At 39.4% G+C, this 22,254-nt stretch overlaps 1 protein-coding gene across 6 annotated transcripts in view; it reads left to right on the top strand.

The window, feature by feature from the left end:
- The window catches only part of dachd (dachshund d), a 593,865-nt gene extending 573,026 nt beyond the window's left edge, over positions 1 to 20,839 (top strand). For all 6 annotated transcript variants that reach the window (XM_043691360.1, XM_043691362.1, XM_043691358.1 and 3 more), the window contains one exon: positions 17,585 to 20,839. In XM_043691360.1, coding sequence (XP_043547295.1) covers positions 17,585 to 17,622 — 38 coding nt within the window. In that variant the 3' untranslated portion in view covers positions 17,623 to 20,839. The remainder of the gene's footprint in view (positions 1 to 17,584) is intronic.
- Positions 20,840 to 22,254: the final 1,415 nt, after the last annotated feature.

The following is a 22,254-nucleotide window of genomic DNA, read 5'->3' as shown; positions in this document are numbered from 1 at the left end:
AGGTGTCCTCGAGTTGGTGTTTGGCTTCAGCGATGTAGAGGTCAGTGTGCCAGACTACCACTGCGCCCCCTTTGTCTGCTGGCTTGATGGTGAGGTCAGGATTGGAGCAGAGGGATTGGAGGGCTGCGCGTTGTGAGGGTGAGAGGTTGGAGTGGTGGAGGGGGGTCGACAGGTTGAGGCGGTTAATGTCCCGGCGGCAGTTGGAAATGAAGAGGTCGGGGGCAGGTAATAGGCCAGCGCGGGGTGTCCAGGTGGATGTAGTGTGTTGGAGGTGGGCGAAGGGGTCCTCGGAAGGTGGGCGGGAGTCCTGATTGTGAAAGTAAGCTCGGAGGCGGAGGCGACGGAAGAATTGTTCGATGTCACGGCGTGTATTAAATTCATTGATGCGTGGACGGAGGGGGATGAAGGTGAGTCCTTTGCTGAGGACTGATCGTTCGTCCTCAGTGAGGGGGAGGTCTGGAGGTATGGTGAAAACTCGGCAGGGCTGGGAGCTGGGATCTGGTGTGGGTGTGGAGCTGGGAGTGGGGTCGGAGCCAGTACCTGGAGTGGGTGTGATGGTGGGGGGAATGGGGGTCGAGTCATGAGCAGGGGTAGTGTTCCCCTCGGGGTTCTGGGGGGTGGGGATAGTGACAGTGGGGTCTGTGGGTGGCGTGTCAGCAGAATGCAGGGGCATTCAGCACCTCTAGCCTGCTCCACTATTCAACAAGATCATGGTGATCTGATAGTAGCCTTAAATCCCCATTCCAGCCCCTTTGTGGTAACATTTCAAGAATCTATCTACCACTGCCTTAGAAATATTTAAGGCACTTACTTCCATGACCTTTACATGAAGAGCGTTCGAAAGGCTCAGGACCCTTTATGGGGAAAAAAAATTCTGCTTTTCTCTACCTCACCCTCTTTTTTTCAAAAATTCATTGATGGGTTGAAGGCATCACTGGCTAGGCCAGCATTTATTACCCATCCCAGAGAGCAGTTAAGAGTCAACCACATTGCTATGGGTCTGGTGACACATGTAGACCAGACCACGTAGGAATGGCAGTTTCCTTCCCTAAAGGACATTAGTGAATCAGATGGGTTTTTCCAACAATTGACAATGGCCTCTTAACTCCAAATTTTTATTGAATTCCAATTCTACCAAGATAGGATGTGAATCCAGGTCTCCGAAACATTACCTAGGTCTCTGAATTAGCAGTCTAGCCATAATACCATGAAGCCATCACCTACCCTTTCATTTTTAACCATTTGTACGATCTCTAGTTCTAGATTCTCCCCTCAGAAAAAACATCTCCTCTCCTGTGAGGAGGGTCTTCTATCTTCCAATTCTTCTTATTATTTTAACTCTAACAACCCTAACCTTCCAACCTTTCCTCATAAGACAGCCTGCCCATTTCCAGATATTATATGTCTTGTTCACATTCTTAGAACTGCTTAGTGGACTTACATTTGTCCTTAATTAAGGGGACTGAGATTGTACACAGTTCTCCAGATATGGTCTCACCAATACCTCCTTTAACTGAAGTATATTGTTGCATCCAGTGCCTGGGTAAGATCTATTGTGATTCTAGGTGGGACACCCCAAACTGTCGAACTCAAACATGAGGGGAGCTGAACTAGCTTCCCTTCTTTATTCACCCAACTTTCAGTTTATTGCAACAAGGCTCCCCTACCTTGTGGATCCCTTTCCTGCAGACCAAATGAATTTATGTTTTAAAAGGAGCCAACTTACCAGGCTTTCGGTAATTATTTAGGAAATGTGAGAAGAAATAACAACAAGACAAACATACATACAGGTTAGAAATGAGATACAAGTTCAAACAATACCAATTTTAAAAAAAAAGCATCAGTCTCTGGGTTCTGTGAAATATGGGTAATGCAACATTGCAATGATTATTTTACGTGTTACCAGCTACACTGCTGTTGGGAAGTGAGCAGTTGATTTTGAGCTGCAAGGCTTTGCAGCTCAACTGATAGGCCTTTATCCCATATTCTTTTGATTGCAGTTTCTCTTGTTTTTTATGGCTTTAGCAAAGAAAAAAAAATGCTTTCTCTTTACCTGCAGTGCAGGGATGACTAGGGCTTTTCTCAGCTCTGAACATCACAGCACACACCTTTGCCCACTAGCCCACACTGACCAGGATTGAAACTGGCCTTTAAGTCTGATTCTTGTGTATTCTTGAATGAGGAAAACACAAATATGACTGCAGTTGGAAACATAATCCACAGGACTTAGTTTTCAGGTGAGAAAGGGAGTAGTTAGCTTCACATTATCTCTGTAGCCAGACAAATCATGGTCAATAATAACCGAAAGAACTGTAGATGTTGGAAATCAGAAACAAAAGCAGAAATTGCTAGAAAAGCTCAGCAGGTCTGGCAGCATCTGTGGAGGAAAATCAGAGTTAATGTTTGGAGTTCAGTGACCCTTCATGTCATTTATATAAATTGTAAAATGTTGAAGTCATTTATCTCTGTGGTACACCGCTCGTACCCTGCCAAACTGAATAAGACTCATTCATGCCTATTCTCTACCTCATGTTATATTATCCTCTACCATGAATTTTTATTTTCCACAGTATCCTTTAACATGACATTCTATCAAATGCCTTCTGGAAATCTAAGTACATGAAGTATTCCCTTTATTCATAGGACGTTACGTCCTCAAAGAGCTCAATATATTGGTTGAACAGGGTTTCCTTTTCACAAAACCATGTTGATTCCACCTTTACCTTGACCTTATTTAATTGCTCCGCCATAACATATTTAATAATAACTTAGAAGGTTTTCCCTATGATAGATGTTGGCCTGTAGTTTGGCCTGTAATTTGTTGCTTTTTGTCCCATTTTGAGTAAAGGAGTTGCATTTACTATCTTCCGATCTAATAGCCTTTCTCCAAAGCTAGGACATTTTGGAAAATTAAAACCAATGTACCAACTATTTCACAAGCCAATTATTTTAAGATCCTAGAATGAAGTTCAGCAGCACCCCCAGCCTGTAGTTCCAATAGTTCACTTAGTACCATTCTTTCTGATGACTGTAATTTTTCTGAATTCTTCCCTCTCTTCCATTTTGTGATTTACTGCTGCTTCTGCAAAGTTACATGTATTGTCTGTAATGAAGACCTTGGCAAAATATCAATTCAAATCACCTGCCATTCCTTTATTTTCCACAATTGATTCTATACAATTTTTTTTATACAATCGGCATTCTTTTGAAAAAATATTTGTAGACAATTTGTGATCTGTTTTAATATTTATGTTAACCACCTGTCATGCTTTTTTGTCTCCTTATGTTTTATATATACATTCTGTCTAATTGTATATGTATTCTTTTCGAGTTCATTGTTGGTGGTGGTCTGTCCCTTTGAAATTTTCTTACATATTGGAATGTATCTATTCCATGTGTTCCGAAATCATAGAATCACTACAGTGTGGAAACATGCCAGTCAGGCCATCAAGTCCACAATGCCCCTTGGAAGAGCATCCAACCCAGACCCAAGACCCCACACTACCCCGTAACCCTGCACTTCCCATGTTTAATTCACCGAGCCGGCATGTCCCTGGACACTATGGGCAATTTACCATGGCCAATCCACCTAGCCTGCACATTTTTGGACTGTGGAAGGAAACCGGAGCACCCGGAGAAAACTTATGCAGGAACTGCCCAAGGCTGGAGTTGAACCCAGGTCCCTGGTGCTGTGAAATGGCAGTGCTAATCACTGAGCCACCGGGCTGCCCCATTACCACTTAGTTACTACATCACTTTTGATATATGCCTTAACCTAGTTTGGTAATTGACTTGAGCCAGCACTGCTTTCATATCATCATAATTGCCCTTACTTATATTTTTTTTAAACTATAGTCTTGGACCCACTGCACTCTCCTTCAAATGGAATATAAACTTCAATCATATTATGGTCACTGCTGCCAAGGTGTGCCTTCACTGAGATCATTAATTGATTCTGTTGCATTGCACAATACCAGGTCTAATGCAGCCTGCTCTCTGTTTGCCACCAGAATGTGCTGTTCTCAGAAGTTAGCTCAGAAACATTCTGAGTGTGTCATCTGGGCTACCTTGGTCATCTGGCATTTCTAGATTTTAATGAAGATTTAAAACTCCTATGATTATCAGTGACTCTTTCTGAAATGATCCCTTTTACTTTATTTGGTTCGTGGGATGGAGTATTGCCGGCTAGGTCAGCATTTATTGCCCATTCCTGATTGTCCAAAGGCAATTGGTGTGATTACTGTGATTCTGGAGTCACATGTAGGCCAGACCAGATAAGTAATGCAAATTACATTCGATAAAGCCATAAGACGTAGAAGCAGAAATTAGACCATTCAGCCCATCTTGTCTGCTCCGCCATTCAATCATGACTTTTCCTACACAAGTCTTTGAGCCACACATTCATCTCTCTAATTTGAGGTGCACTATGCCAATTTTATGCCTGTTTGCACATGGCTCAGGTAATAATCCAGAAAATATGACATTGGAAGTTCTGTTTCTTAATTTGATTAATTGCAAACTTGTTGAGGCTACTGCCCTCAGCTGTCACACTCTCCTGTCCCTGATCACTGACCAAATCAGAAGACGTTATTCTTAAAGGTGTGAGTGCTTTCTGTGGAGAAAATACATGGAACTTTATCCGTCCATGATATGTCACAGTGTCTGTGGTAGGATCACCTGACTTGCCATTCTTAACATTTTTTATAAATTTATTTGCATTTATTGCTCATTCCTAATTGCCCTTGAGAAGATGATGGTGAGCTGCTAAGTAACGACTGAATTATTTATGTACTTATGTGATTTAATAACCTTACCTCCAGTTGCAGTACCATTACGAATTTTAAGAAAAAAATAAACCTAGTCACTACCAAATAACTAGCTTGCTCCTCTGTAGAAGAGTAGGAACCAATTTCTGGAGGCTGAGAATGTTTTGAAAAGTTAAAAACAAAAATAATGGAGTACGTCTTCCCTTTTCTCCGCTAACTAACTTCATCATCCAATTCCAAATACAATATTGTAAGTCACACTAAGCTCGATAGTTTTATATGTTCCTAACACAAAGGCTTAGCTGACCCAGATACAGCAGTTTTAGCAACTTTGTTGATTAACCAAGTCCAACCACTTTTCCACTAGAGACTGTGTTAAACCTCAGTCAAGGCTGGCTACTGTAGAATTTAAACTCTAGATTTCAGTTAAAGCTTAACTACAAATTAAATTAGATTTTGTAAAGAAAAAGAGTTAGACTCTTTTAATGACGAGCTGTCAAATTCAGTCCAATGGTATATTGGTACAATGTTTCAGTATTTGAAAAGAAATGTTAGCCTGTTAAGGACAATATTTTTGCAAATAGTATATTAATTGTGCACCTTTAAGTTCCATGAATAAACATTTCAATAATTCCGTACCATTTCATGTATCAAAGGTTATGCAAAACAAAATTCTGATGAACTGGTATTGTATCTTTCAAACGTTTTGGTAAAATTGCAATATATTTATCTCAGTGGTTGCAATAAGTTCTTGCCTCAATTATTCCTAACATTAGCTTAATGAAAATTAACAAATGTCAAGTCAGATTCTTAAGTCTTGGCACCAAATCCATGAAATGGAAAATGCAATTTGATTATTAATAACTTTTTAGGAATGCATGACATTATCAAAATCAGAGCATGACACTAATGGTAGGAAATCTGCATTTTTAATTACAGCACGGGAATGTCTTCTATCTGGGACTGAAGCACCTTGATCTTGAGTTCAAAATATCAAACAACTAACACTTTGGTGCTGGATACTCAAACCTGAAAATCTATTTTGACCTGCTGACATGATATTTAAAGCCCATGTTAATAGATCAAATTTTATTTTTAACCCCATTCTCCGATTTTCTCTGACATGCATTTGATTGTTTTTAATGGAATGGCATAGAAGCAAGTATGCAGAGGAACTAACTCTGCTGGCGTATGGCAGAACTATGTACTCGGATTATTTTTAGATTGCTCCATAGCCAGACTAAAATTCACCCTTTGCATTGTGAGAGTGGAGGTTTTCTCTCATTTGGGGACAAACGGGTCAAGACTTTCTCCTATGACAACTCTTTCCCCTTGTCCTCTTCACCCCCAAATCCAGTTCTAATCATGAAAATCTGGACAGATCTGAGGTGACCAGGGTAGAACATTACTTTGAAATGTGCTTACCTCTATTTCTGAATACTGAAAAACGATCCAGTGCATTTCCCATCTGCTACAATTTGCACCTTTAAAACATAGCATTTAAAGGATCCATGTATGTCTGTTGACGTCTGAAATAATTCCACAGAGGCCAGTGTCCTGTCACCCAGTCACCCTTTATTTATGTGTGCCTAGTACTTGACACTGGTCTAGCATCCTTGGAGCCTGCTGTAAGAGAACAGAATGTCTGACACTCATGTTCATATCTGTCAGCCAGAGCTCCATGATTGGACCAGGTTAACAGCCAAATCACGGAACTCATATTCTGTGAGGTCGACTGGTTGACCATGTTACAATCACTACAATGCCAAACAGTGCTGAATAATGGACAGTTTTATTCTGGGAGCCCTTATTTAATTGGATGTGTTGAGGCTGCTTAAGGTCATTTTACAACATCTAGAAAGAAGGATTTTATATCATCAATCTCTGTTCAACTAAAACCCAGTTCTTTGATGTTAAATAACCACATAAAAACATGCCATATATGATATGAAAACACAAGTTTGATAAATTTGTCAAATAATCACTAGATCTTTCTAGATTAAACCTTTGTTTTCTCACTTGCCGTTTTGCCCATATCTCAGAAACTTTGAATAACAGACAATAATATAAGCCAGTAACACTGTGATCATTCAAGAAAATTTATGGTCGAGACGTGGAAGCAAGATTAAATTCACTGATTCTTTACTCCAAATGGGAAGAGCAGTAGGGCAGATTGGATAACTGTTTTGATCCAACTGTTACAGGGGCTTAGCAACTCAATGCAGTGTGCCTATGATTAAAAATAATGTTGGGAATGAACCTTGGCCCAGAGAATGATTGATTGGAGAAGGCCACACATAATTTTTGTCATGATCTCGTTAGATGGATGAGCACAATTACATCATTACATTGCATGCTTCCAGACCAACCTCATGAAATTCCTTTTCCATATTGTTCCATTGCCAAGCCTTGCTTTGTTTGAGTACAGCTCCGTGCTACATCAGGGCAAGTATCTCTGTAATGGTGAGCTCTCTACTGTTTGGTCGGGGTTTCTGTATCTGAACACAGTCATACTGTCAATGCTGAAGCACTTGCGGCTGTGGCTGAATCAATTGCCGACTATTACTGGGTGTTGTGGGAGTTCCTCATCCCGATCCTACTTCTGCTTGCTGAATTCTCAACTTTCTTTCTTTCCCACAAAAGGCACATAAATAACAGAAGATTGTGCAATGCTGTATCAAAGACAACAGGACGTTGACATAAAGGGCTACAATATACAGTAGCACAGAAACAATGCTGAGCTCACGTATCACAGGTTCTCGCCTGCAGGTGTTTTGAAATAGTAGGACAAGTGTGTCATGAAAGCTGCCTTTGGTTTGTAAAAGTAACTACTGTGTAATGACTCCATTGTGCAGCTTACATTGTTTCAGAAATGACAACCTCATTTTTTTTATTGCATAAATGAGGGCCAATTTCCATTAATCACTAATTACTCAATTATAAGAGTTACAGCAGTCCGTATGACTAATTTGTCTTTCAGAAAATTTGGATCAAATTAATTAAAAGGCATATACGTATTTTGCATTAGGCAGAGAATAACTTGAATGCACACGTCCACCTGCAAACTGCAGGTTATAATCTGAACAAAAAAGAAAATTTAGCAGATGGAATGTGCTGTGAATAGTCTGACCTTGAAATAACCCCCGTATTATAGACTGTTAATAAAACTCTGCACTAACAGCTCTCTGAAGAAGTGGTTGACCAGTTCCTATACTACATCTGGACCAACATTGATTTCATAGGCACTTAAACAAGGCCTGCATGGCTCTTGTCCAAAATGGCCATCATAAATCATCAAATTAGCATTGTGTGACTGCCAGGATATGGGAAAAAAAAACTTTTCCTTATCAGCACACAGAATTCCATAAAGTATACTACACAAAAAAAGACCATTTGGACCAACCATTGGGTAGCTCCTTTCATCTATCCCTATTTATTTATCAGCATATCCTTCCATTTTTTTCTACCTCGCATGCTTATCTAACTTACCCTTAAATGCATCTTAACTATTTCCTTGATCTGCTACTTGAGGTAGCAGCTTCAATGTTCTCAGTGCTGTCTGAGTAAAGACAGATCTCCTGAATTCCCTATTTGATTTCTTGATGACTGCAAACAATATTGACTTCCAAATTTTCCAGCATAGTTGATGGAAACACAGCAGCGACTTTATTTTGATATCATTTCTGAGACTCTGCTTTCAAGATGTGTTTGATGAAGGTGCAGATGAAATAATTAGCTTTGATTAAGGAAACACAGCCCTTCATTTTAGACTCAACAAATAAGAACAAAACCTGTGGCAATGTCCCCGACATCTCTTTTTCAAAATCACAGCAGGTCCCAAAATGAAAAGCCGAACCGTGAGACCAAAGTGACCAATCATATAAAGGAATACATAAATTTTCCATTTGCTCTTTGACTTTCAACTTTGAAATTTTTGGGGGGTTTTGGTGTGACTTTGCCACTAGCAGGATATTCTCACCTGATGTGGCAAAGCTTATCTTGTCCTTCATAATATAAGAGACTGATCATGGATATCATTATATTGAAGAATCCAGCAGTTGTTTGTTTCAGTCAACTATTATGTACAACATTACATTCACAGGTATACCAGTGTCTGAGCTCACATTAAGTCATTAGATTAGATTACTTACAGTGTGGAAACAGGCCCTTCGGCCCAACAAGTCCACACCGACCCTCCGAAGAGCAACCCACCCAGACCCATTCCCCTACATTTATCCCTTCACCTAACACTACAGGCAATTTAGAATGGCCAATTCACCTAACCTGCACATTTGATTTTGGACTGTGGGAGGAAACCGGAGCACCCGGAAGAAATCCACGCAGACACTGGGAGAATGAGTTTATACACAGCAGTATGCTTGTAATGTGTATTACTTCAGGTGATCTGAGGTAAAATGGAGAATATGATCATTATGGCTTTAGGTCACGTGCCATGATATAATGGTGGTACCATATAGGTATACCGACATATTGTGTATCTTAAAGACATTGCTGATTGTGATACAACAGCTTTTAAATTATTTCCAGCATTTCGGTTCAACTCTGACTTCTTAATTTTTCAACCCAATCTTCCCTATAGCACAGAACAGTCCTGCTGTAAATTGAGAATCAGTTTCATGTTTGAGTACTGCCTCTTTCTGGTATTTTTCCACCTAATGGAGGAATCTTTGAAATTTACTCTAACCAGGAAAACAGCCTCTAATTCTAACCTTGTACAGTGCTGTCAATTAACAAATGGATCCCTGGATACCCAGTTTCTAGTTTGCTACCAGGCCGTGTTAAGAGTATAGACAATGTGAAATGCAATTCTCAATATACTAAACAGACACATAGTCTTGTGCAATAAAAATGCAATTTGATTCCGCCATTACAAAACAGCGGTCCCTATAATCGCACAAGATTAATTTCAAGTAGCAGTGCATTATAGCTCAAGTGCACAGTGAGATTCATTGGGTCACACCCCATTTTGTTTTTGAAAGAATTATTTCATTGTTTAATGAAGTTTGCACAAATTCTCTGAACTGCTACTTGAAAAAAAACACAAGAATGCAATGCCTGAGAGATTTATAACAAACTAATTTAATTAGTCCTGCTGCTGTCTTTTTCTTGGAATTGCTTACATTCTGTTGACAGGAGGCACACCAACAGTAGCCAAGTTCATAAAAGTGGAATAAATTCACAAAAGATATTGGACCAGCTGTTCATATTGCACTGTTCAATGACATATTCTTTTAATGTCCATTTATAAGTTTCCAACACACTTTTAAAGTCTAATGTTCTTGTTGATGATACCAAACTTGCTGAGGTGGCTTCTTTTGTGAGTTAATTCTTAACTTTTAGCATGGGAAAGCATTTAAACTCCCATTCTTATTATGTTTCCTGCCTCAATTCCACAGAACTCCATTGTACAGCCTTCCCATCCACTTCTCTATCTAAAAATCATAATGACTTAAAAGCAAAGCCAAACACAAAATTTATTTTTACAATCCTGCTCATCTCCAATTAGCTGCTTCCTGTTTTAAGTAATCTAAATAAAAGGGATGAGGAATTTGTAACAGATGTTCCCCGATGTTTGTTTGCTTTATATTTTGACTTCTCCGGCTGCGTTATCAGCTCCTGATGGAACATTACCACTTGTTTGTCATCAACTTCTTTTGTGTTCCTTTTTAAAAAGATGATTAGCGCATCAGGTTAAGACGTGACTGTGAAATGAATTATGCTTTTTCATCCCCCTTTAGGCACAGTAGTGTTTAAAAATAAACCACAGCTTTTAGGTACATTAAAATGAATCATGCTAGGCCTAATAGATGCTACTAATGGCTGTAATACAAGTGGAGTAATATGCATTTGGACCTGCATGCAAATCCAATCTGACAAATGACAACACCACCTTCATTCAAGGTGCTAGCAAACAAAAACAAATTAACTCTAGCCACTTGCACATCTCCCAATTTCACTTCACCATTTTTAGGCATGCCTAAACACCACTGCATTTTCTCTCTTCAATTCCTTTAAGTTGTTGCTTACAACTTACTTTGTTTTGCCAACTATTGTAGAAGCTCTACATGCAGAAAAAGGACATTCAGCCTATCAAACCTGTACTGACACTCTGAAGAGCTTCCTCACAGACCCACTTCCCACGTTATCCCCGTAACCCTGCCTGTACCATGGCTGACCATCTAGCCTGCACGTAACCTGGACACTATGGGGCAATTAAGCATGGCCAGTCCACCCAACCTGCACATCTTTGGACTGTGGGAGGAAACTAGAGCACCAACAGAAACCCATACAGACACACAGAGAATATGCAAGCTCCACACAATCTCCTAAGGTTAGAATCAAACCTAGGTCTCTGGTGCTTTTCGGCAGCAGTGTTAACTACTGAGCCAACAAGCCATCCTACTGTCTCCTAGTACTATGCGCGCTTGGTGTCAAATTTTGTTCATCACTTCTCTGATACACTGTGATGTTTTATTACATTGATGGTACAATTTGGGAATAAAAGTAAGCCATTCCAAGCATTGAGCCTGATCCGCCATTACGTTAGATCTTGTCCATATCAGTGTCAATTTCTGCAACGTCACCATATCCCTTGCTGTTGTTGATCTCCAGAAATCCATTGATTTCTGTTGTGAGCATGTTCAATGATTCGAGTATGCACAGCCCTCTGGTGAGAGAATTCCAGGGATTCACTACTATTGGAGTGAAGACATTTCTCTTCATCTCAGTCTTAAATTGCCTTGTTAGAAGATTATGTCCCATGATCTAAACTCATAATCCAATCTAGAGCTACCCTGTTTACGTCCTGTGAAAATTTCAAAATTTTCAATGATATCATTCCTTATTCTTGGAAACTTTTGTTAGTCACAGTTGATTCCTTTTTCCACTTGGATGTTTATGCCTTTGTGGAATCTATATATAGACACAAAGGTCTACAGCACAGAAGTAAATGTTGTTCCCCTTATAGAACACCTCTACTTACTGAACAAAAAAATGTTTAGTGTATTTTCTTAATCCACCACAGCCAACTCAACCAGTAGATGTGATATATTTTGATTCTCAGTCCCATATAAGAGATTAAAGTGTAATATCATAGCACATGGGATTGATGATAGTGGCATGGATTGAGAATCAGTTAGTAGACAGAAACCAAAGAGGGGGAATAGACCCAGAGAATGCTGAGAAAACTCAGCAGGTTTGGCAACTCTGCGAAGAGAGAAACAGAGTTGATGCTTTGAGTTTTGTATGACTCTTCTTCAGACTGAAAGGCATTGGAAAATGGATTATTTTTAGACTTTTTAGCAAAGGATAGAGGCCTAATGCAAAAGAAAAAATGGGTTGTTAGTGATGGTGAAAGATGAAAAGAGAGGTAAAATAGTTGTAAATTAAGGTGAGAAAGGAAGTGCCTGCTGGGAACAAGATAAACATGACACAAACAAAACAAGGCTGTGTGTCTGGGGTTGGAGAGAATGTGAGAACTTTGGGGAACGCACATTGAGTCATAGATAATGTGGTCTGTTTATGAAGATGTGGAATTCTATATTCAGACCTCAAGGCTGTGATGGGAAAGTTGCCATGGGGAGACTGAGGAAGTGTTAGGAATGATGGAGGAGTGGTCCAAGCTGTCATTACAGAAAATGGTCCCTGCAGAATGCTGACAGTGGAGAGGAGGGGAAGATGTATTTGTGAGTGACATCGTGCTGGAGGTAGCGGAATTGAACCCTTAAATGCAGTGACTAATAGGGTGGAAAGTACGAACAAAGGAAACCCTATCATTGTTCTGGGAAGGAGAGGAAGGGATGAGAGCACAAGTGGAGGACATGGGTTGGATATGGCTGAGGGCCCTGCCAAAAACAATGTGATGGGAGTCCAGACCTGAGGAAAAAGGTCACGTCAGAAAGCAGCCCGTTGGAAGGTGGCATCAAAGAACAGATGGGATAGAGACATGGAGACTGTGAAAATGGAATGGAATCCTTGCAGGAATCAGGGTGTAAGAACGTGTAGTTTAGATAACTATGGGAGTTGGTGAATTTGTAATGGAATTTGTTGCCAGTCCCCAAAATAGAAATAGTAAAGTCAAGGAAGGGAAGGGAAAATTAGAGATGGACCAGGTGTAGGTGAGAAAAGGTTGGAAATTGAAAACAAAATTGATTACTTTTATCAATTCCAGATGAGATCAGGAAACAGTACCAAAGACATCATCAGCGTATCAGAGAAAAAATTGTGATTTTGAGATCCTGAGTGAGACTGGGACAAGGAATGTTCCACATATGCCAAAAAGAGACAGGCATAGTGAGAACCATGGTCACAGTTTTACTTGGAGAGATTGAGATGAGTTAAAGGAGAAATTGTTCAACATAAGAACAAGCTCAGCCAGTTGGAGGAGGATGGCAGTGATGGATGGAAACTGTGCAGGTCTCTTTTTGAGGAAGAAGTGGAGAGCCTGATGGGAGAATGGATGTATAGAAAGATTGCATGGCCATGGTGAAGAGGAGGCAACTATGACCCAGAAAACTGGAAATGATCAAACCAATATAAGTGGGAAGAGACTGAACTAAAGTGGACAAAATAAAGATAGGAAGCAATACGTTCAATGGGGCAATGGCAGGCTGAAACAATAGGTCTGCCAGGACAGTCCTGATTGTAGATTTTGGGAAGGAAGTGGAAGCAGACTGTGCATAGTTGGTGGATTCTGAGGTAAGAAGTGCTGGATGGGAGATCTCTGGAAGAGACAAGATCCATGACAGTCCTGGAAGCTACAGCCTGATGTTCAATGGCAGGGTCATGATCCAGGGAAGATAGTAGGATAGTGATTGAGAGTTGGCACTCAGCTTCTGCCAGGTAGAGGTGGTCATGCCAGATGACATTAGCACTACCCTTTCAGTAAGTTTGATATCAAAGTCAGGGTTTGACCTGAGTCAGCAGAATGCAGTAAGTTCAGACAGAGACAGGTTAGATTCAGAGAGGGAGGCTGCAAAATTAAGGTGGCAAATGTCACATCGACAATTCTTGATGAAGAGATCAAATGCTGGGAAAAGGCCAGAGGGAGGGGGTGTCCTAGAGCGAGGACTCCTGTCTAAAGAAGTGTGCACAGAGGTGACGATGATGAACAAGAATTTAGCGTCATGTCACATCTCAAATTCATTGAGGGTGGGGCATTCTCTCTCTTTCACACCTCAATTTGCAACCATTTTACATTTCGTTTTCTCTTTCACCACCATTAACAACCTCTTTTGTCTTTTGCACTGAACCTCAACACATGCAATTCTGCTTTCCTTTCTACCGGAAAGATGTTGTGAAACTTGAAAGAGTTCAGAAAAGATTTACAAGGATGTTGCCAGGGTTGGAGGATTTGAGCTATAGGGAGAGGCTGAACAGGCTGGGGCTGTTTTCCCTGGAGCATCGGAGGCTGAGGGGTGACCTTATAGAGGTTTACAAAATTATGAAGGGCATGGATAGGATAAATAGACAAAGTCTTTTCTGCATGGACGGGTTGGACCGAAGGGTCTGTTTCCATGCTGTACATCTCTATGACTCTATGACCACCTGCCTCTTCGTCCTTTACCTCTGTCCAAAATATATAAACATCTGTTTTCCAAAACCTTTTGGTTCTGAAGAGTCATACCAGACTCAAAATATTAATTAACCTTAGAAATGGCCAGGCTTGCAGAATTTACTACATTTGTTTCAGATTTCCAGCATCCACAATATTTTGCGGATAGAGGAGTGGGACCAAATGGGTTGTTCTCACGAAAGTGGTGGTATTGACAGGGTAATGCAGAGATCAGTGCATGATTCCCAACTATTCACAATATATATCAATAACTTGGATGAGGGAATTGAATATTACCAAGTTTTCTGATGAGACAAAAATGGGTGGGCATGTGAATGATGAGAAGGATATAAAGAGGCTTCAGAATGATTTAAATTAGATGAGTGAGTGGGTAAATACATGGCAACAGCAGCATAAAGTGGATAATTTAGAAGTTGTCCATTCTTTTACAGAAAAAATTAGTAAAGTACAATTTAAATTGCGAAAGATTGAGAAAGTCTGATGTACAAAGGGACCGAGCTGTCCTTGCATATCAGTTACTGAAAGCAAGCAAACAGTTGGGAAGGCACATTGTATGTTGGCCTTCATTGCAAAATGGTTTGGGTGCATAAGTAACAAAGACTTACTGCAGCTGTACAGGGCCTTGATGAGACCATGCCTCCAGTGTATTGTGTGCAGTTTTGTTCTTCTTACGTAGGAAAGATATATTTGTCATAGAGGGAGTGCAGGAATCAGGGCTGATTCCTGGGATGGCAGGTTTGTCATATGAAGAGAGATTGTGTAACTGGCCCTGTATTGACTGGAGTTTAGAAGAATGAGAGGGGATCTCATTGAAACGTATGCAGAGCTGGACAAACTGGATGCAGGGATGATGTTTTCCCTGCCTGGGGGAATCCCCAACAAAGAGTCACGGTCTCAAGATATGTAATTGGCTACTTCATTTTGAGATGAGGGGAAGTTTTTTTCAATCATTCAGTGGTGAACCTTTGGAATTCTCTTCTACAGAAGCCTGTGGAGACAAAGTCACTGAATATATTTAAGATTCGGAGATTCCGGTGTTGGACTGGGGTGTACAAAGTTAAAAATCACACAACACCAGTTTATAGTCCAACAGGTTTAATTGGAAGCACACTAGCTTTCGGAGCGACGCTCCTTCATCTGATGAAGCGTCGCTCCGAAAGCTCCGAAAGCTAGTGTGCTTCCAATTAAACCTGTTGGACTATAACCTGGTGTTGTGTGAATATATTTAAAGATTTCTAAAAGCTAGAAGTGTCCAGGGATGTGGGAGCGATTTTTCTTGGGATCGAGAATCAGCCATGTTCCTGTTGAATGATTAGAGCAGCTTTGATAGGCTGAATAGCAAATCTTGCTCCTATTTTTTATGTTTATTCCTTAAACTGTCACTAATCTCCCTTGTTCAAGACACGTACATATACAAATTATATACTGGAATGCAAGTTACTTTTATTGTGAAAAAATAGCTTCCAAAAAACAGCCTATTGGTTAAAACATTGGAAATGAAGCTTATTAAGTACTTTTTGCAACGAGTACTGCTTTTATTTTAAGCTGAATGGCTGTAAACTCTAATACGACTGAAATTCTAATGTAAAAAGCCATAGAGTGGCCTTATCTTTTGTAGGAATGGCAGGTGGGACATATTTCACACTTGACACCTTAAAGGCAAGATACATTCATCCATCCGTTAGGAGCATTATGCAAACATGCTGATAGAGGACACATTAGCTTTTATACGGGACCAGTGACAGCAGATTAAACCTCACTATTCTGAAATAGAGTATATTACAAATCCATCAGCAAATGCATTTCTGCAATAGTCTCTAAAATATTCAAATAATAGTTGATAAAGCAGTTTATTCTATACTTAGCTTGAAGGGTGAAATGGTAACACTGAGAATAACTGATGTGGTGTCAAATGAAGCTCAAAAAAACAATCAAGGTGTCCTAATGTACCATAAACCACAAGTGCTCGTGATTTAATTGTCAGCAGAACTTGGAAATATGAAGAAAACTGCAGAGCTATGGGGAACGGGCAAAGAAGTTGGACAAATTAGATCATTTCAGAGAGCTGGCAGAGGTGTGATGGGCTGAATGATAACTTGTTCTGGCATATTATTCTATAATCCTTAATCACTCCAGTTCTTACTGTTGAGAATTTGAAGGAATATTCTTTCCTGCAATGCAAATTCACTTTGGCATTTTATAGGGAATCACACCTTTATACAGCACCAAGGGAAATAAAGTACTTTCTCTCCGAACACAGTGTAGTTTTAAGCATAGAAACGTTCAGCAGGGTCTGAAGAAGGGTCATTGGACCCGAAACATTAATTCTGCTTTCTGTTCACAGATGCTGCTGAACCTGCTGAGTTTCTCCAGCAATTTCTGGTTTTGTTTCAGACTTTCAGTAACCACATTTCTTTTTTGTTTTGTGTGGTTTTAAGCATCTTTACTGCAAGAGTAGACATTTCCCATTCCTGGAGAGATACTACTTTCACTTTGTAATTAGTTGTGCGATGCCCCTGCTTCCCCTGTAAACTTAAATCTGCCATGGTCCTAGTGTTGTGTCAACTTCAATAAAACGTACTGGATAAGTTCCACAACTCAGTGTTTGGTCATGAAGAAGCTCACAACTCTATTCAATTTCTCCTCCCAAGTATGGTCGTTTCCTACCTTAATCTGCATCATTTAAAATCAAGATATAATATGACAAGTTGACAGCCTTGATTTTGACTTTTCCACCACAGCTCCCAATATTTATTTTTCATTGAAAGTGTGCCAGAGACTCTTTTACACATTTATGGTTGGTTGTTTGGTTGTAGTAGTTTGATAAAAATATTAGTTAAACTCAAATGTGCCATTGTCTGATGAGTGGATGAGTCCATTTTCCAACACAACTCATTGAATGGTGACTAGTAGCAGAAACCCCTGACTCAGTGTAACTCTTTGATCCAATGGGCCTGCTTTTAATTTAATCAAAATAATAAACTCACACAGAGACAAAAGTGGGTCCGTTGTTGTGGATGCCATTGAATCTTTGCCATTTTCGTCATTGTGCATGTAAGCGTAAAATATAAACACTAAACTGTTCCAGTAAGTGAAAACTAAGAATCCCAACCCTTTCCCTCCAATGGTATGTGTGTAAATATATCAAAAAGGATGAAGGTCACACTTGGAATCCCTTGATTGTTGATTAAATAAAGGTCACCAATTTGTGTTTTTTTTCTAGATGGAAGGATGTATCTGAAGTCATCTGTCATGTACTGAGACAACGGCGCAGTAATACGCCACATGACATGAAAAGACAAAAGAAACAATGTATAAAAAGACAAAATACTGTCCTCTACGAACAAACGGGTTAACTGTGCTTTCGAGACAGCTTTACCCAGTCTGCATAACTGTGTTACTGTGTCATCCATGAAATGTTTGATGTATTAATGACGAGAGTCCTCTCACACCAACTGACTTCGATGACAGAACTTGCAGAAGCAAACGCTGTTGCTGAATCAGAAATGACTAAACTCAAATGGTGACTATGTTTAGGGGATCACTCCTGGCAGGCACACACGAATAAATGGCGCAAGCACGAACTTTGTGCTTTCTCTTTTGGACTAAGTTATGACCAGTGCTGATGAGTACAGTGTTAAGCACATCACGCAAAAAAATCAAATACTCACCAGTAGTCAAAAAGAAGCAAACAAACTTTTCTTTTTAACATTTGATGTCCGCCCCTTGCCCTCCAGTGATTTTGTGTTCCTGTCATTGTGTTTAAATCCAGCAAGTAAGTTTTAAAGTGTTCTTTCTTGAATTCACCGGAACTTAACTTATAGAATTTGGAGGTTATTACAAATGAAATAGCACTACATCCATGTTATGCAGATGTGTGTTTGAACAGGGGACAGAGAGAAAGCCACATTAGTTATTAAGGCAAAACTCAGAAGGTAAACCTGGCATTGAGCTTTCTCAGCATTAGCAACTAAAATGTAAAGAAACACATAATAAAGAAAAGTGAATGTAAGTTGTTTTAAAAGTCACAAAAATACATATTTGTGCACTCCACCCAGACATAAATCTGTGAATACTGTTTGCTTCTTCCAGCCAAGCTACTGGTCGTGTGTATATATGACACAGGGAGGTAATGTGTATGCAGTAGATTACTAGAGAATAAAACTACACAGTACTTTTGAAATTTAGATGCTGATATGTTTTGTCACTCTATTTGTTCCAGAAACTGCAATTTTTTTTTGTGATGAAGCTCATTAACAAAGCATGCAGGCATGTAAATATTTGTTCTCAAGTCACAGTATTACTGATTGGGATCCTTGGCGTCTGCTGTGCGCCTCAGCAAAATCAACGCGGTGGGTCAGAAGTTCCTCTCTGCCTGCCACTCATGTGAGGGGAGCTTGTCTCTAACTCTCTGATACAGAACTGATGATATTAATTAAGATCTGTGGCAGTTGCAGCAAGTTGGATCAAAATGCCACAGAAATGTTTCTCGTTTCATTTTTAATTATTATTTTTGCGTCACCTTGAGACGTTACTCTTCAAAAAATAAAATAGGAACTTTGCAACACTTGATGTAACAGTTGAAAAAAAAACCTAGCTGAGTGGTGAGTTGAAGTCTGTATTCTCCCTGTGTAATAGGGAAGGATGGTTATGTGTAATTATCACTGTCTTTGATAAACTGTGTGTTCACCTTTGTGCAAATACTTCGGAAGTAAACTCCAACACAATGATAATTTGCTAGTGTAGCTTTTTCTCTTCATTTTGCCTTTGTTCACTGCCATGGTAACCCTTAAAAGACTCTCCTTGCAAAGAAAAACAAACTCTCACTGTTGACCACAGTGCAAAGACAACAAGTCAAACTGTACTTTATCGTGTCTTGTCATTCTTCCTTGTCATGGATGAATTTTGAACCATCAAATCTGACAAATCGATGGGTGTTGCAGGTTCAAGTTCACAGCTTATCTAAAACTTCCCCTCGCTGAACAATCTATTTGAGTGACCTTGTGAAATCTGGTTGCTTTTGTCAAACTTTTGTTTCAAAGCAAGGGGCAAAAGGATAATAAGAGATGTGATTTCAAGTTCAAAATGACAAACAGCTCAGAAATTTTAGATTTCAAATAAAAATCAATGAGCAAGTTTAAACCTCTGACTGGGTCTTTCAACTTGCATTCTGTATGGAAACAAAACATCTGTTTTGGAAATGGCAGACCTGAAGTTCCAAAATTCATGAATCTAGACGAAAAACAATTTTTGAATGTGCAAAGTAACAAAAATAATCCAGCATGAGATTTTAGTATTTGTGTGATTTGACATAATGTTATGACAGATATCTGGAAGAGATATTAACATGCAAATTTACCACCATGGAATAATCAAAGACATAATCTGGCAGCTGACTTTTCCATTGTTTTCTCAATATTTTAGTTTCCAGGCATAGCATCTTAAGAATTGAGAAAGGAAGAATGGATAATGGAAGATTCTTGTTTTTTTTTTAAGCAGTGAGGGTCTTGAAAGGGTTAACAACTGTTTTGATGTGCATTCTGGTAAAGAAAGCAAGCAAATTGTCCATGTGATCCTTTGTTTTTAAGACGAGAAAGAAAACATTTAAAAACTCTTACTGAGCATTTGTTGTTCCTCTGCTCCTTGCATAGAGACTTTATTTTAATGTAGATCATCCTGGGACAATTACATAACAGGACATTCCCCATCCCCTTCACAGATTTAGTGCAGTTGTGATCAGTCATAAAGCAACAGATAGCATGTGACTGTCAAGACAAAAACCATACTCTGCCAATCTAAGTCAGACATTCCCACATTCCAGTTGACACAAGACACAAGTGGCTGGCATTTTGACGGTTCATTAGGTGTCATCATTTGGTTGAACCGTTTGAGATGCCAAGCACTTTGGTTTTGGAAATAGAAGTGAAAAGGCTAAAAGGAAGCTTATTTAGGAACCCAAATTTTGGAGTTTCAAAAGAAAGAATATTTTAGAATATTAATGCAGGATTTCAAGGAAATATGTCATAAAAAGGTTGTGCTGTAGGTTTCTTTCTGAATTACCCCAATTTTATTGTTTATTAGAATCTCTCCATTGACTCCCAGAACAATTCATTTTCCCATTATTGTTTATATATGTTTTTCACATGAACATTTTAATGTTTAGCTATCCTGTATTATAACCACATTTGTGCTCTATGCAAGCCCTTGGAACAGAACACACTCATCTTCAACTAAGACATACGAAAATTGTCTATTTTTATCTATATATTTAAAGTTTTCTAAAAAAAGGTTATTACGAATTTTGTTGTACAAAATCTGTACAAAAAAATCTGTTTTTACATCATAATGCAAGAAATCGAGATTTTTCTATGGTAGCTTAGTTATTTGAGCCTGGTTTAAATGTGAGAACCACGTTAACTGTATTGTATTTAATTTCCTTTCTTTTCAACAATCTGCTAATAAAATTGTCTGAAATCTCCATGTGACGTCCATACACTTATTGATTTCTTCCTTCGTAACCTGAGACAGTTTTTTCTTTCAAGCTCACTTCAAGATCTATGCTTTGCTAAGCTTTTCTGAGTAAATACAATGTTGTACATGTTGGGTGTTTTCTCATGACTAAGAAAAAGCAAGAGACTGGGACTAAATTTGGAGCCTCATTCAAACAAATAATGAAAGCATCATGGATTAAGTATCCTCATTCAGTGATCACCATTTTATGACTCAAAACTGTGATTATCGTCTTGTTTACTTTATTAATTGACTTGTTAAAGTGTAGTTATTGCTTTGCATTATATTACCATCTGTATGTCTACCACTGACATATGTGCAGAGCTCACAACACTTGTGACCCAATACCATCAGTGTTAGTCAAATTCTGGTTAGAAACAATGCCCATTTGTTAATAGGAAAGTTGTTCACAATGAATTGGGGTGTCATGGTGGCTCAGTGGTTAACACTGCTGCCCACAGTGCCAGGGACCTGAATTCAATTCCAGCCTCAGGTGACTGTGTAGAGTTTGCACGTTCTCCCTGTGTCTGTGTGGATTTCTTTCCACAATCCAAGGATGTGCACGTTAGGTGAAATGGCCATGCTAAATTGTCCAGAGTGTCTAGGATGTACAGGCTGGGTGGATTAGCCACGGGAAATATAGGGTTATAGGTGTAGGGGGTTGGGTATCGGGGGGGCTGCTCTTCAGAGGGTCGATGTGGACTTGGTGGGCTGAAGACTTTGCTTCCTCTTGTTAGGGATTCTATAATTCTATGAATTGTGTAAAGACTGGAATGAGTTGCCAGAGGAAGAAGTGGTGAAGGTTGGTATAATTGCATCATTTAAAAGGCAGTTAGATGGATATATGAATAGGAAGGGTTTGGAGGGATATGGACCGAGTGCTGGCACGTGGGACTAGATTGGGTTGGGATATCTGGTCGGCATGGGCGGGTTGGACCGTAGGGTCTGTTTCCATGCTGTACATCTCTATGACTCAATGACAAGTGGCAGATCAGATGATTGAATATTACATGAAAAAAACAACAAAGAATGACTAAAAAAAATGAAGGAAAACATTAGTGTACAAGAGAAAGCTAGTTAGAAAAGTAAAACAGGCATTAAGAGTTTCTTTAAAAATGAACACAGTTAACAAAATAAGCCTGAGTAGGAAATGGGCCTGGAGAATGGATATTGATGAATAAAGGTTGGAATCTGATTTGAATAGAGATTTTATATCAATACAGGATACTGAGTAGTATCTCAGAACAGTTATAAATCAGTAAATGAAAGGAAAGGTGGAACTCAGGAAAGTTATAAACACAAGAAAACTAGCACTGAAGTAAATTGCTGACATGAAGGCTCATCCTTATCTGTTATCCCAAAAGCTGTGAGAACTGAGACAGT

The sequence above is a fragment of the Chiloscyllium plagiosum genome, chromosome 6 (genome assembly GCF_004010195.1).
Source record: "Chiloscyllium plagiosum isolate BGI_BamShark_2017 chromosome 6, ASM401019v2, whole genome shotgun sequence".
Taxonomy (NCBI): Eukaryota; Metazoa; Chordata; class Chondrichthyes; order Orectolobiformes; family Hemiscylliidae; genus Chiloscyllium; species Chiloscyllium plagiosum.
Note: the sequence above shows the minus strand (reverse complement) of the source record. Positions and strands in the feature narration are given on the sequence as shown.